General features: G+C 40.6%; 1 protein-coding gene across 7 annotated transcripts in view; it reads left to right on the plus strand.

Moving 5' to 3' along the window:
• The window catches only part of gabbr1b (gamma-aminobutyric acid (GABA) B receptor, 1b), a 128,950-nt gene that overhangs the window by 65,274 nt on the left and 48,029 nt on the right, over window positions 1-15,647 (plus strand). For 6 of the 7 annotated variants that reach the window (XM_088278575.1, XM_088278573.1, XM_088278576.1 and 3 more), the window contains one exon: window positions 11,768-11,934. In XM_088278575.1, the coding sequence (XP_088134701.1) occupies window positions 11,768-11,934 (167 nt within the window). Of the gene's footprint in view, window positions 1-10,840; window positions 11,616-11,767; window positions 11,935-15,647 lie in introns of those variants that run through there. The other variant, XM_088278579.1, reaches the window with a different exon arrangement.

Raw genomic sequence — 15,647 nt, forward strand, 5'->3', positions numbered from 1 at the left:
CCAAAAAAAAAACCAATGGAGCAATATTCGACCTATCACTGCCCAACTGGTCACAAACTCCCTCCCTTTGAGGAAATACAACCTGAGGCTTACGCATGGGCCGCTGAGCTAGCGTGACTCAAAACAAGGTGGACTTACTGGCCGACTTGAGGAAACGTCCCTTAGCTCCATCACTCAAGAACTCCATCGCATGGTAGGCCGGCTTGCGTTATACATTTTAAAATAAAACAAATTGGAATTCAGCCCTTTTCCCTTTATTATTTTTTTAATAATAATTTGAAATATATCGATATCGACCGATATTACATACATGTGTCTCGGTATAGTTTTTCCTAGTATTAACTATAATTTTGATCCAGCTTGAGAGGCTTGCTTACAATAATCCAAGCCTAGGGTCACAAAAGCATGCACTGTTTTTTCGATATCAGGTAGTGGCGAGAAATAACGCATTTTAATGTTGTACATTTTAATGTTCTGATTAATCCTGATCAAATGTTACATTAAGATTTCACACTTTGGTACTGGAGTCATTGTTGCTCAGTTCCTCGCAGCCATTTTGTCTTTAGTCTCAGGTTGGTTTAAGACATGCCTCAAGTTTTGATTCATTTTGGTTAATCAGTTTTCACTGATAAATTAAGTTGTATATCGTCTGCAAAACAGAGGAGCGAAGCGCCTGTTATCTAATCATTTTGCGTTATGTCGAAGACAAGTGCAGAGACCTACATCTTTGTCAAAGGAGACAAGACGCTAGTTTGTAATTTTAATTAGTGTTTGTCTTGGTTTAATGATGCGTTGTAAATCCTAACCAAAAGTCCTCAAATTGTTTTGCTGAAAGAAAATTAACGTTTTTAACTGCTTTGGAGAAAATCTGGGACAGAAAATAAAGACTGGAAGTCAGTTTATCATTGGCAAAATACATCTTGGATTAAGAGTAACTTTTTTTTTTTTCCGAATTAAAGACATTTGAAGTGACTGTGGCCCGTCAATGAAGACATATTGATCACATTAACGAAAGGGCAGACAACCAATAGTAGAGCATCCTCAAGCAGATGAGTAGTGACTGGGTCGAACAAACAAATTAAAGGTTTTATAATGGAATACGGAGAGATTAATCAGGAAAAAGCCTGCATTGGTCCTTTTAACGTCCTCAAATGACACCAGCAATTGATGACGAGAAGTCATGACTTCAATTTTTATTTTTTGACATGAACAAATTTAATCACGTTCTATTTATGGTTGCTTTTTTAAAGTAATATTAATCCCATCAAAGTCACTTTTATTCATGGCTGCACTGCTGTTTCTCTCATCCACTGCCCGCTTATGTCAAGTGAATGTACTTTTTGGCTTCTATAGCCGTCAATGGCAGTGAATGAGTTAACACTTGACCCTAACGAAATGTTTTTTTTTTATTTTTTTTTTTTTTAGATTTTCCAATATGAATCACAAAAAAAAAAAAAAACAACAGTGAAAACTTCTTGCGAAGTCCCCCTCCATGTATTTTTAACCGAAAGGCCACTCCAGTGTTTCAACTGAGCTTTTAATGGCTCCTTTATTCAACTACCCATCGGTGTGTTTTTGAGAGCTTTGCGTCTCCTGCACCAGAGCGATTGTACTCACTCACACTTTCCACCATCTCATCTCTTGGCCTGCAGGGCTCTTGGCATCGCGTTGAGCCAATTGTGCCGCACTGCAGTGATCCAGAAAAACCCACGCAGACCAACATTCTGGCCCGTGTGACCTGGCAACCCGTGCAACAGCGGTGTTTGCAATCGATAGAGGGCTTTGTAGCCCCCCCAGTCAAGTCCGGTCTGGAAAAGCGGCCCGCTGCGCCATTCAGAAGCGAAGAACACCAAGCTCGTTATTCTTCTCTCGATATATGGATAGCAAGAAATGTTGTCGGTTGCTGCCGGAGAAGAGTACTGACCTTAAATTAGGATCCATCTACTTATTCTTATTTTATAAGACCCTAAATTCTGGTGCTGCTTCAATAGGCGTAATTTGTTTGTCCACTTATTGCAGAAGAAGGAGCAAACTACGCAAGATGTGTTAAGAACAGTCACATAGGATGCTGTGGATAAGTTTTGTCATTTTTTTTTTTTATGTTGCGGTGGCTTTAGCTGTCCATGCTAGCCCCAAATTGCCCGGCTAGTGCCTCGTTTCCATGGTAGCTCAAGTGCGCCTTTGTGGTGGCTTGGCTCCCTTCGACTCACATTCGTCCATCTATTTCCTATAAAAACTCATCATGTTCAAATAGTGGGAAGCTGTGACTTATCCAAGCTGACTTTGGAAGAAAGACGGGCAGATATAGACACAAACAAGTCAGGCAACGAGTGACTCCGATTGATTGGGTGCTGTGACGTTGAAGCTCTATTAATGCGTCACCGCTCTTTTTTTACGACTAAACATTCGCGACAGGTGCTGTTCTGTTTTTGAAATGAATATTCAACGTTGATAGATAATCCTCGGGTAGCTGGAGCGCCACAACACTCCCTCCTTGGCACGGCCACTGGCCAATTGGAAGATCCATTGGTCCAACTAATTTTAAACTAAGATAGTTGATATATACCAGAATATTTTAATCAGTTCTTCCAACTGCTCCTGTGGCACCGTTATTGCTTTGTTGCATGTTACCACGTATTAAATACACATATTTGTGCACCATAGGTGGGCTCCTTCTGACAAGTGCAGCACATTAACTCTGATGAGTTAAGTCAATGGTGGTATAGATTGAAGCAGGCCGGTAGCTGTTTCTCTCATCTCATTGTCACTTTGAGCCTGTGCTCTATTTTAATCCCCCCCCCCCCCCCCCCCCCCCCCCCCAACCCTCAAGTCTTACTGCCGAGTCGGTAACAGAAAGCCCATGAATATCAGATGTAGCCCCCAGCTTCTGGAGTCCTACCAAGATTGTCGCACGAGCAACACTTAAAGATCCTCTTCTTCCTCTTACTCACTCTGCTTTCTAACAGCATCTGTTTAACACCCCCCCCCCCCCACACCCCCTCCACCCCCTGCTGTAACAAGCACTTTTATGATCATCAAACAGATGTCAGGCACAGGCTGTATATGTGAGGTGTGCGGGGGTCCACCGGGAAGGTGAGAAGCGCTTATTTTCTGGAGCAAGTAGCAGTACAAGGCCAACGCAATGCAGTAGTTAAGGTTTTGACTTAATTCAGCTCCCCCCCAGTCGCAAGAGTAATTTAATTTAATGGCTGCACTGGTGACAGTGGTTTTCATATACGGTAGCGTGGCCCACTTTGAAGACAAACGCTGGGCAATAGATTTGGCAGATTGTGGTGGAGGGAGGACGCCGTAGAAGCACTTAGTGCATATTATCATCTCATATCATGTGTGCAATGCTGACAGCGAACAGCCTCAAAGCTTTACATGGTCCATTTGCCATGGAGCATGTCAACAGTTAATATTTAACTAGTCACCAACTGCAAGAATTGGAGCTGTAGCAAATGATTGGCATAACTAACCCGACCAACCAGTTTAGAATCACTGATCAGTAAGAACGACATAAAGTACAATTGATTTAATATGCAGTATTTAATTGCAACAAATATGACACAATTGATCTTAATCAAATGTGCCAGTTATTTTTGTCTGTTATTAATCAGATTAGAAACTAAGGCCATTTGAGTGATGGTATTTTCCCTTATATTTTATGTATTTTTTTATTTATCCAGATTAATTTTCATTTTCTTCTGAATCCTTCCATTCCTCATCAATAATTGCACCAAAATTTTGAATTTTATCAAGTCTATAGTGGCTTGTGTAAGTTTTCTGCAGATGAAAACTGTTAAAAAGCTTTGTTCACTGATAGCAAACATATTTTACTTAACTCACTGTTTCAGAGTATTTTCTGGCCGTCAACAGCCTTCTCTCAGTTGAGTTTTTTTGTGTGTGTGTGTGTGTGAGTGTGTGTGTGCGCAGTCGTCACCAAGGCTGACATTTGTGTCTGGAGCCCCGCATGCGGAAAGCTGCATGCCAATGCGGATTCATGCAGCCAACCCTGACGGTCGGTTTTGACAGAGAGCAGCGTGAGATTGTTCATGTCTGTGCATGAAATAGAAAGAATGTGTGCCAGCTCGGTTTATTTTTCATGCATGACATGGTCACCTCATTCAAATCTAAATGTGATACGTTAGATGATCTGAATAGACAGGGCAATCCATGTAAGAGTTTAGAATTTGTAGGGGTAAAATTATTTTTTTTTCTTAACCATGCACAGTTTTTGGCTTGTTTGTCGTTGAGCAGGTTAGGAAAAAAAACAACTAGAAGAGAGAATTTGATTTATTTTTTTTTATTAACGTGTTACATGTGTCATTTCAGATGTATTTATGTATGATTTTTATTGCTGTTTTGTTTACAATTGTAGAAAGGTTTTCCGAACTTGCACAAAGGCACATATTTTACTTTGGAAAAATGTCTGGGCACACCACCAAACAAATAAGTCAAAAAGTATGTGCAGTGAATCCTTGTTTTTCTCGGGGGATGTTTTCCAAACCCTCCCACGATCGGTGAAAATCCAGAACAGAGAAAACATTTATCAATTCAATACAAAACAAAGACAAAATATATCATCTTTACACTACTAAACTTTTTTCACTCATTTGGAATTTGTTGACTGAAAGATGATCCAAAGAAGCAGCGACGGACAGATTTAGCACTGTGTTGCATCACCTTTCCTTTCAACTACACTCTTAAGCGTTTGGGAACTGGGGAAGCTAATTGTTGAAGCTTTGTAGGTCGGTAGATGATTGAAAATTTCATTTGTCAAACAGTCCGGGGTCTCCGTTGTCATATTTTGTGGTTCATAATGCCCCACACATTTTCAACGGGAGACGGGTCTAATAATGGGACTTTTTACTATGAAGCCACGCTGTTGCACCGCATGTAGAATCTGGCTTGGCATTGTCTTGGTTGGTTTCTTAGGTCTAACTGTCTGTGTCATTTTTTCTTAGATACAATCGTGTGAATAACAGTGTAATAACCGTGTAATAACAATAATGATGACAGTGTTTCTACTACTGTTTTACAAACATCGGATCATTTGTTTAAATGTTTAGTTATGGACTATTGCTTTGAGATGGGCTGGCTCATTCGTGCTTTTCCTATTTACCATTCACCCTTGTTCAAATCACACTTAGGTTGATGCCATTTTGAGGTTTGTTAAACCTAACATGGACCCAGGTGTTTACTCCATTCTAGAGGGGTGATTTAAACCTACCTTTCATGGTCTGGTTTTTACAAATTCAACCAGCCCTTAGCTGGATTGGGAGGTGTAGCCGAGCAGAAGGCTTGGTCTCCCATGACGCAGAGCGCGGTGGCGGGAATTCAGAGGAGGAGGCTGTCTGCACATCAGTGACTAAGTGGAGGTGTGTGACCACTGAGGCATTTATCGGTGAGCAGCAGAATTTTGTAATCGATCCGGAATGGGTCAGGGAGCCAGTCCAGTGAGTAAAGGACACAGGTTTTGCGCTCATATTTACAGCCTGGCATTGGGACTGCTGGCGCCGTTTTGGATGTATTGCAGCTTCTGGATGCATTTGCCAGGAAGGCCAGTACCAATTACATGGATCATTGAGAGTGCAATGTCTGTTTACCCGTCCGTACATTGTTTGTTTTTTTTTCTTGGTATTCATTGAGAAATGCAGAATCAAACTTAGCCTTCATTCCTTTGTAAATGGCCGCATAAGATTTGATCTGGCATACTGGATCCAAGTTCATTCATGACTTAGTTGATATCTTTGCAGTGTTGGATTGCACAGGAGGCTGTAAAGTTAAACGTACCAAATTGGACATATGGCATTTTTTCCCCCAAAATTTTTAACAGTGACAATATTTGCCATTTTTAAGGTAATCTTACTTATTATAGCATCCCTACCGATAAATGGTCGATTCTTCAATTGATGTTTTTCTGCTTGATGATTAAATAACATTTTCGTTTATAGTAAATTCCAACCACCCGAAGAGATTTTGGCGCTTGCGGGTGCTAACCAATAAAACTGACTGACTATTGTTCTCACTCGGTTCACGCATCTTCTTCCTGTTACAACTGACGGCTGCAATCTTTCCCAAGAAAAGTTACGCAATGAATTTGAACATGTATTTATAGAGAATCACAGAAAATAGTGCATTCATTTACTTTAGAATATGACCACTAATAATAACATTTGCAAAATAGCAATGTCAAATATAATTTCGCACCTCACATCGCTTTCATCGGGAAACGCAGTCCCAAAGATGTGATCATTGAATTGTGTTGTCAAAGAGAATTAAAGTGCAGTACTTCAAAGATATCATGACAGCCGAGGACCTACTGCCAGTGTAGGCAAGTGAGCCAGTGCCGCCCCCTGATGGCCATTCCCTGCATGTCAAGAGGAAAAAAAACAAAATTAACAATTACAGTAAATTACCCTCTGTATCAGCTTTAGTATCTATATTTGGAAGAAGTTGCTGGCAAAATTCCAAATTCATCTCCGAAATCATTGTCCTTAGTCACGTCCTTGGAACGCAGTTTAACAAGTTGTGGATGCAGAGCAGCCTTCTCTAAAATCACAGCAATAGAGCAGCTATAAAGTATGTCTCCCGTTCTATAGCATGGATAATCAAAATGAAGGGAAGAGGCGCACGGAGATATATATCGACCCACCTAAGAAAATGAAAACCCGCCAGGTAGAGCGCTTTGCCTGGAACCGAAATGGGAAGACGCAAAGCAAGATGGATCCTGCTGCTGCAGACGGGAGCAAATGACAACAAATTGGTCGAGGATGCCAGAACTGACCGGCCAGGGAGGGAAAAAAAAAACAAAAACGAATGAAGTGCTAGTATCAGAATCGGTTGGAGCAGTGCTTAGTGAATGCACGGACACACACTTAGTGAAACACATCACTCCTAATAAAAAAAAAAAAAATTCCAAAAGAAATGTAGCGGAGATGGGTGGGTTGTAGGCAAACATGCAACTTATAGATTGATAAATACATATTTGATTATAAATGAAGAATATTTTTAAAAATAAAATATTAATTGTGTGTGGGAAATTGTTTCACTGCTGCTTAACTCATTTGACATTCTTTATATTTTAAATTTGTGCGTCAGTGTAATTTTGTGTTTAAGAATCTTGCGCAATCACAATGGTCCTAACCCAGCATGCCATTTTTTTTTAACTCATTCGCTGCCATTGACAGATATAAAAGCCAAAATGTACATTTATTTTATCTGGGCTGGCAGTGTTAATTGTGTTAAATTATGTTTTGTGTTAACAGTCGTGGTGGAAGTTGTATTTTTGTGCTTTACCTGCTGTTCTAATTTTCCATCTACCGCAAGCAACGTTCATTTTCTGTTTAGTGACCACCCGGTTCATTTTCATTACGTGTCGTAGTTATAAATCTTTTGACTGTGCTAAATCACAAGAGTAGGATTACCATAAATATCCAATGAAGTGCTGATTACATGATTCATTCTGTATCATGTGCAGTAGCAGAGGAATTGTGTTCACCGTGTATCTCATAGATCTTCGAAGATGAACGACGAAGGTCATGCTTTAATGCAATAAAAAACTAATTAAAGTAGCAATTTTTTTTTCTTTGTCATTTCTTTTTTTTCATAGGGGGGCTTGTGCCAGGGGCCGCGATGTCACTTTGTGCAGCTGCATGTATTGCACATGCCAGAAACATGCCACTGGGTGCAATTAACCAGTATGGAGTTGCATAAGAATATTATTAAAGTGTTATTATTATTATATGTATGTAAGAATAAGGCACCCTCATTTATTGTCGTTCTTACTGTCTTTCAATTCATCTTTTATTTTTAGAGCCCGTTTTTCATGTGCCTATTTACAGTAGTTTTACACTTAATTTTACTGCAGCAATAACGTTGTTAAGCACAAATTCCAGTTATTTTTTGACCCACTGTATGGACTATAAAAAAATAAAAAAAATCTTTAGATTACATTTTTTTTTGTTTGTTTGTTTTTTAGGGAACCTCTACCCGGTTTTCACTGAATAATTTGTTTCGTCCAACAAACTACTGGTATATTGAAGCGAGAAGAGGATCTTTGATTAGACAAAAGTAGTGCTTTGCCTCCATTGCGTGGCACCTTGTTGCCAATTAAAATGAACTGAGTTGAGGAGTTTGATTTAGACAAAAGTAGTACTTTGCTCCACTCTTGTGTCCGTGAATGCACTTATGAACTTTTTTAAAAAATTTTTTATGGAGGATCGTGACTTTAGAGCTTGGTTCCTGTCCCCCCGCAAATAGCGGCAAGACAACGTAAAATATAATAAGCTACTGATCGTTGTTTATTAATCAGTTTATGAAGAAAATCGTAGAAGGATGCTCAGTATATTTTCCACAAAAAATTACAGTACTCATATTTGTTTTGTGTTCATAATTTAATGTAGTGTTTGTCTTAGTTTATCAGTGGCCAGCTAATTTGGTTATGTACTAGTGATGATTATTATTTTTGTTCCCCCCCAGAAATGAACTACATAGACATTACATTGGAATCTCCAATTGAACAAATGCAATTTAGATTTTTTTTTTGTATGCAAAGATTATGATGAATATTACTATTAAACCACACCCATTCATAATCAATCTCTATAGGAAAATAGTTTTCAAATCAACTTTCGAGTTCAACTGAATATAATTAAGCCTCAAGAGAGTTTCAGTTCTCATTGTTTGGTTAATGATCACAGTAGATATTTCCAAATAACAACAAAAGACAGAATTGTTTAATATGGAGAAGTTAAAATGAGATAAAATGCATACTGTAAAACGCAGTCTTATGGAATGCGTCCGAAGCCTAACTGTGATCGATGGAAACAGCATGTCACATTAGCGCCAGTAGAGAGCAGCTCTGCTGACTCGGTAACGATGGTTGTATTAATAATGTTTGAAGTAGTGTTCCATAAAATCTGTCTGGAAAATAGCCTTGAAACATTTACTTGGCATTTGTTAAAAATTCAGTACACAAGCACAAATCAAGCGAAGTAATCTATTTTGTAAAGGTGGCGGTACCTCCAAATATGGTTTACAATTTTTTCCCCCCCACAACATATTCTTTCATGGTGTTGTACTATTTCTCCAACATATTTGCTCTAAAAAATAATTCAGTACGTCCCCCTTGTGGTCTGAATATCTGGCTACGTTGCCACACACAAGTCTCCAGACACGCATTTGTGACTCGTTCACGGCAGGACTGTAGCAAAAGTCACGCGGTAAAACGCAGCCAATCAAGAGGCCGGATTTCTGTGTACGTTTAACCATGTGTTTGCGCATACAATAACAGATATTTGGCACTCATTTGTGTCTTAAATCATGCATTTGTAGATTCTTGTTTCACATTTGTAACTTTAATCACGCATTTGTAGACTCTCGGTTCACATTTGTGACTTCAGTCACGCATGGGTAGATTCTCTCTACACATTTGTGTTTTCAATCACGCATTTGTAGATTCTTGTTTCGCATTTGTGACTTCAATCCCGCATTTGTAGTTTCTCGGTAGACATTTGTGACTTCAGACACGCATTTATAGATTCCCGTTACGCATTTGTGACTTCAATCACGCATTTGTAGTTTCTCGGTAGACATTTGTGACTTTAGACACGCATTTATAGATTCCCGTTACGCATTTGTGACTTCAATCACGCATTTGTAGATTCTTGTTTCACATTTGTGACTTCAATCCCGCATTTGTAGATTCTCTGTACACATTTGTGTTTTCAATCACGCATTTGTAGATTCTTGTTTCGCATTTGTGACTTCAATCCCGCATTTGTAGTTTCTCGGTAGACATTTGTGACTTCAGACACGCATTTATAGATTCCCGTTACGCATTTGTGACTTCAATCACGCATTTGTAGTTTCTCGGTAGACATTTGTGACTTTAGACACGCATTTATAGATTCCCGTTACGCATTTGTGACTTCAATCACGCATTTGTAGATTCTTGTTTCACATTTGTGACTTCAATCCCGCATTTGTAGATTCTCTGTACACATTTGTGTTTTCAATCACGCATTCATAGATTCCCGTTACGCATTTGTGACTTCAATCACGCATTTGTAGATTCTCTGTACTTATTTGTGACTTCAATCACGCATTTGTAGATTCCCGTTACGCATTTGTGACTTCAATCACGCATTTGTAGATTCTTGTTTCACATTTGTTACTTCAATCACACATTTGTAGATTCTCTGTACACATTTGTGTTTTCAATCACGCATTCATAGATTCCCGTTACGCATTTGTGACTTCAATCACGCATTTGTAGATTCTCTGTACTTATTTGTGACTTCAATCACGCATTTGTAGATTCCCGTTACGCATTTGTGACTTCAATCACGCATTTGTAGACTCTTGGAACACATTTGTGACTTCAGTCACGCATTTGCCGATTCATTCTACACATTTGTGACTGTGGTTACAGATACAGATTCTTTTTACATATTTGTGGATTGAAATAAACATTTGTAAATGGTTTTGCTACAATAATGGCTCCATATGTGCAAAGGAGGAAGAATATAGCTGAGACTGAACTGAAATAAACAATGGCACTAGAATCGCGGCCAGTAAGGGGTAGTCTTCACGAACATGACAAATATAAATTGGTCCTCTCTCCTCTGGATGATGATTGATTAATGAAGAGCATTTAATAGAATTGGGTTGAAAGCGTTGTGTGTAAAATAACCCGATATAGTTTGTTTGGTAGTGCGGGCAGGAAGGTAGGCGGGGAGTCGTGAGTGGGAGGGGATCGGAGGGTGCGAGATAAATGAGCGGGGCTGTGCTATGGGATTGCAAATTCAAAGTGGTTTGTGAAACAGAGAGAACATCCCTCCTCCTCTCCCTCACCCGCCTCCTCCTCTTTCTCCCCTCTCACGCGCTCCCACACGCGGCTGCTGCGATGCTGCAGTCAAACCTCAGTCGGACACGTTGAGCTGCGAACCTCCCGTTCTGCTCTTCCCCCGTATTCCACCTCCCGTGGATCGACAATTGGGATACTTTTCCGTTTTGACACCTTTCCGCGCCTCTCGAGTCCCGCTCATCTTACTTGGCGACTCCGGATGGAAACCAACAGATGATGCTTCATGTACTGCGGCGCTCCCGAGCCAACGTGTGTCGTAATGCGCCTTTGGACCAGAAAGCAGAGAATGTAGGCGGGCTGACGAACCAATACAGAGCGGATCTGAGCAAAATTAGACTCTTTCAAGCTTTTCTTTCTTCATGATGGATTCCGTTATTTGTCAATGGGAAAAAAACTGAGTCTTAGAAACAATCTTAAAGGTGATAGCCAGCTGAAAATCTGGACTTCATATAGAAGTTGGGACGAACTCTATCTTGCTCTTTTCTCTGGAATTTCCTCCGTTTGGCTTATGGGCTAACTTTGAGTCATCTATTCTGATCTATATAATGAAAAAGTGAACTTACTATGCATTTTGGCATACAGACCAATTCCAACTATCTAAAGAGGACTATGTAAATCAAATTTCCGTCATTGAAATAATATTCCAAATGTCACCCCATTTCCTAAGGCAAATCAAAAGCGTTCATGGAAATTAATTTTCTGGCCGACTCACACAAGACCCGCTTCAAGCTCCAAAGTTCTGGTACAATATACTTTATCAAGTCCCTTCGAGTCTGTACCACAGAACCTCCAATAGCATGGCTCCGGTCTGGCAAAGCAGCCCTCACAGCAGGTCTGCCCCCGGCTTGTGTCTGACCCTGACCCTCGCTGTGCTCCTGTTCTGCCCCTATCCAGCTCTCGGCAAGAAGAAGCTATACATCGGAGCTCTCTTCCCAATGAGCGGAGGCTGGCCCGGGGGGCAAGCCTGCCTCCCTGCCGCTAAGATGGCCTTGGCTCTGGTGAATGAGAGGGCCGATATTCTTCCGGACTACGAGTTGGAGTTAATACATTATGACAGCATGGTGAGTAACGTCAAACTGTTTTGAAAGGATATTTTGTGTTTCTGCACATGCCATCTTTGTTTGGAGTGCTCCACAACATTGAGGCAACATACATGAGTAGAAAAAAATCAATCAGAATTTAATCAATCAATCAATCAATCAAATTTGGGTGCTTGAGAATTAGTTAATGTATTATTACATAGTTATAACAATTGAATATAACATATCTATTTTGTCTCTACTGGACTGCAAACTATAATCACAATTATGTTAATAGGTGTGCAATTCTTCAACTCATGATGCAGATGAAAGCGATTGTAAAAGTTATTAAATAAACTCTAGCTGTGAGAGTGGGGAAAAAAAAGGTGGAAATGGACTGTCTGTGGAGCATGTATCAGAACCACTGCACCAACTTAACAAGTCATCGAAGTCAATAAAAAATACTATTGTTGGCTGTGCGCAGCTCCTCCTCATAGCTCCTCTGAATATATTCTTAAATTGGTCCGTCACTTCATGTGACCCAAACTAGCTAATTTAGAAAATAGGACTACCGGTACATTAACCTTGAAGTTTGTTGCCTTAGCTTTCTGCCACATGGACAAGGCTACATGAAACTGAGGAGTACAATTGCTGATTTTGACGTGAGGAATTGATTTGTGTTGTAAGCTTTCAGCGTAAACACTAATGTTTTTGCGTGTAATTGAATTTCACCTCTATTGGCTTTTTGTGTGATGACGAAATGTTACATTTGTACAACACCTTATACAGTTTTTTTAGATTGTGTTTCGATATTTGAAAGGAAGTAAATGATTGAAATCATGTATCTATTTAGAGAATTTTATTTTATCTTTTTCACTCACATTGTGAGCTATTTCATTCTTAGTTCTAATATTCCATTAACAGTGAGCTACAAGAGATGGGTGGTACCCTGGGGCTTGAACATAAAGAGACGATTGTTCACACTCACGGTCACTCGTTCAGGCTCAAATTTACATCGAGAGCCAAAAAAGGTCGAACATGCTTGTTAATGGAATGTGGCAAAAACACCTGGAGTGAATTCCCAAAAGCACAGGGAGAAAGTCAACACAGAGTGCTGCCTTGATCCCGACAGACCGGAGGCTGGGCAATTGACCCTTTCTTGACTGTCAGTCCCCCACCCTCCGGTCGGAATCTTGTTAACGTTCCGGCCTTAAACCTCCGGCCTTATTCATAAAAATTGTCGGCCCCCGAGCCCGCCCCCCCAAAAAAATACAATTCATGCTTGACGACGCTGCGGGTGAGATGCTGGCAAATTTACTGTTCCAATCAGCTTACCTTATAATGGGCTTATTATGGTCTTATTTGTCTACTACTTCTTATTTGTCTCCTTCTTCGACTCATTCTTCTTCTTTCTTTTTCTTCACAAATGTGCCCAATGCAAGTACTCAGAATTGATGTTATCGGGATTGTGGTATTGCCCCCCCTCTTGTAATGGTATGCCCCACTAGCAGGCGGAAGGCGCAGGTTACGTAATGTCAGAATATGGAAATACAGACACGCTTGAACGCACACTGCTGTCTCACATCTCTCTTCATACACAAACAGAAGTGGTGCTTTTGACACGTTCAGAAGCAATTTTTGTCGTTTCCCCGTTTTGCGAGTTGGTTCATCACACACATGAGCCGATGCGTGAGCTGGGCTAAAATCAACTTCCGGCCTTTGTTAATCAATGCCTTTTTTTTTAAATTTGTCACCCTCCCGACCCTAAAATGGGCATCCCGGTGAAACGGACTGCCTTGATCTGTGACAGAAACACAATCCTCCAAATATAACGCCTGAGCTTTATGAGATGATATTGTGGTTTAATGCTGAAATCAGCTGTCATACAGTTTGTGACCTTCCAACACACTAACGGGATATAGCTGCCACTGTCTAAGAAGTGTACCATGGGAATTTATGCTGTCCGATGGATGTATGTACAGTTCATAGAGTATATGGGCTGTGTATGCTACAGTGAGCTTTCTTTGGATGGTTTGCTGCATTAATTCCCACCATTTCTGTAATACAGCTGATGCGATGACAACTTCTCATTGGGATGTATTCCATTGTGGACAGGCAACAGAGTCTTGGCCTTTGACTTATCAGTTTGATTGCACTTTTATTAGGTAGTCTAGTTTATACCTCCGCGGTCCAGTACGGGAGGGGGTTTATTTACTAACATGTAAATGATTTTTGTCCTCGAAATGATAATCTCTCCGCATCCACAAGTCTCGACAAATGCTGCGACCAAACACACACACACACACAAACGCACGGTTAAACACACCGTGACATGCTGGCGCTTTTAAAAGCGTCGCCGTGATTCGTTCGAGTTGCTCCGTATTGCGTCCCCACTTCAAATGTCAGAGGCGAGGAGTGTGCGGGGTGGCATGATGTGTGGATTGGCATGACAACAGTAACCTTGGCAACTTCACTTCAAACAAAGACTGTTTTGGCTCAGAGGCTGAATAAAAGCAACAACACACCGCCATGATCGTGCAGTCACTGCCATCGCACAAAGAGGAGATGAGTGTTTGTTGATGTTTAAGCTTGCCCCTCTGAACACTGTAGCCCGAGATTCAGCGCTGCAATAAAGCTTGTGTCATGAGGCGGTAAACCAAGCAGAGAATTTCTCACGTTCAGGAGATCCGCGGGAAAGATGATTAAATGTCTGTCAGAATCCTGTGGTGCCTAAATAAGAAGACAGGTTCATAGTGGTATGAGGAAGCCACGAGGGTGGACATAGAACCTACAGCATCTCATTTAAATGTGGTGGTGATTTCCCCCGAGTGCACGGGTTTAGCAGTGGTTCAAGTGGTTTGACTGATTGACAGGCGAATCCTTCAATCATGACAATGCCATTCACAGCGTGTGCACACATTATGACATACACCCCCTCCATCGAGGGCGGTCGTGTTCATTTGAACGCAAATAATATACTGAGGGATTGCAAGCGCAGTGTGCAACACAAAAGTATTCATAAAAATGTAGATTAACAGCCAAAAATTGCAGTTGTGTGTTTTGCTCCTTGTGAAATATTTTATTGTACCTTAAGTGACTGTTTTGTGTAGTGACTCCGATGATACTTTCATTGCAAGGTCGCTACATATTGTAATGCCCAAACCTATTCCCGTGCGTAGCGCCAGTGAGGCATTTCTGCGTGGAATCGAAAATAGAGCAATGAAGCAAAGTGAGCCTTGTTAAATAAAACTACTATGGGGTAAAGAATGCAGTTTTTTTTTTTTCTTACTTGAATAAAGATGTCCGTGTGCACGTTAGCGGGTTAAAGCAAACGGTGTTTGTAAACTTGCATCAATAATATGACTCACTCTAACCAGCTCTGTAACACCGGGATCTCAGGTTCACTGTCGCCATGACGACAAACTCAAGGCGAAGCATTCTGAGAATGCGGCGATGCTAAATGTATGGCTTAAATTCAAATTATATTTCCCGTTGCAGTGCTGGTGAGTAATTAAATCACCAAAAGCAAATTAATCAATGTCAAAATCAGAGACTTGATGAATGAGCTTTAAGTTTTGCCACGGTCATTATATGCGGTGTCATGTATGAAGGCAGCTTCTCATTCAGTCATTTCTAAGAGCTTTATCTCAGCAGTGCTCGTGATTATCACTCAGCCAAATTGATAAGTTGAACGTGACCTGCTTTGTGTTGTTGCTCTTCTGCGACTGCTTTGATGAATGGAGAACAGCTCCAAA

This window comes from Idiotropiscis lumnitzeri, chromosome 16, assembly GCF_059441095.1.
Source record: "Idiotropiscis lumnitzeri isolate Australia: NSW breed Sydney's pygmy pipehorse chromosome 16, RoL_Ilum_1.0, whole genome shotgun sequence".
NCBI classification, from domain to species: Eukaryota; Metazoa; Chordata; class Actinopteri; order Syngnathiformes; family Syngnathidae; genus Idiotropiscis; species Idiotropiscis lumnitzeri.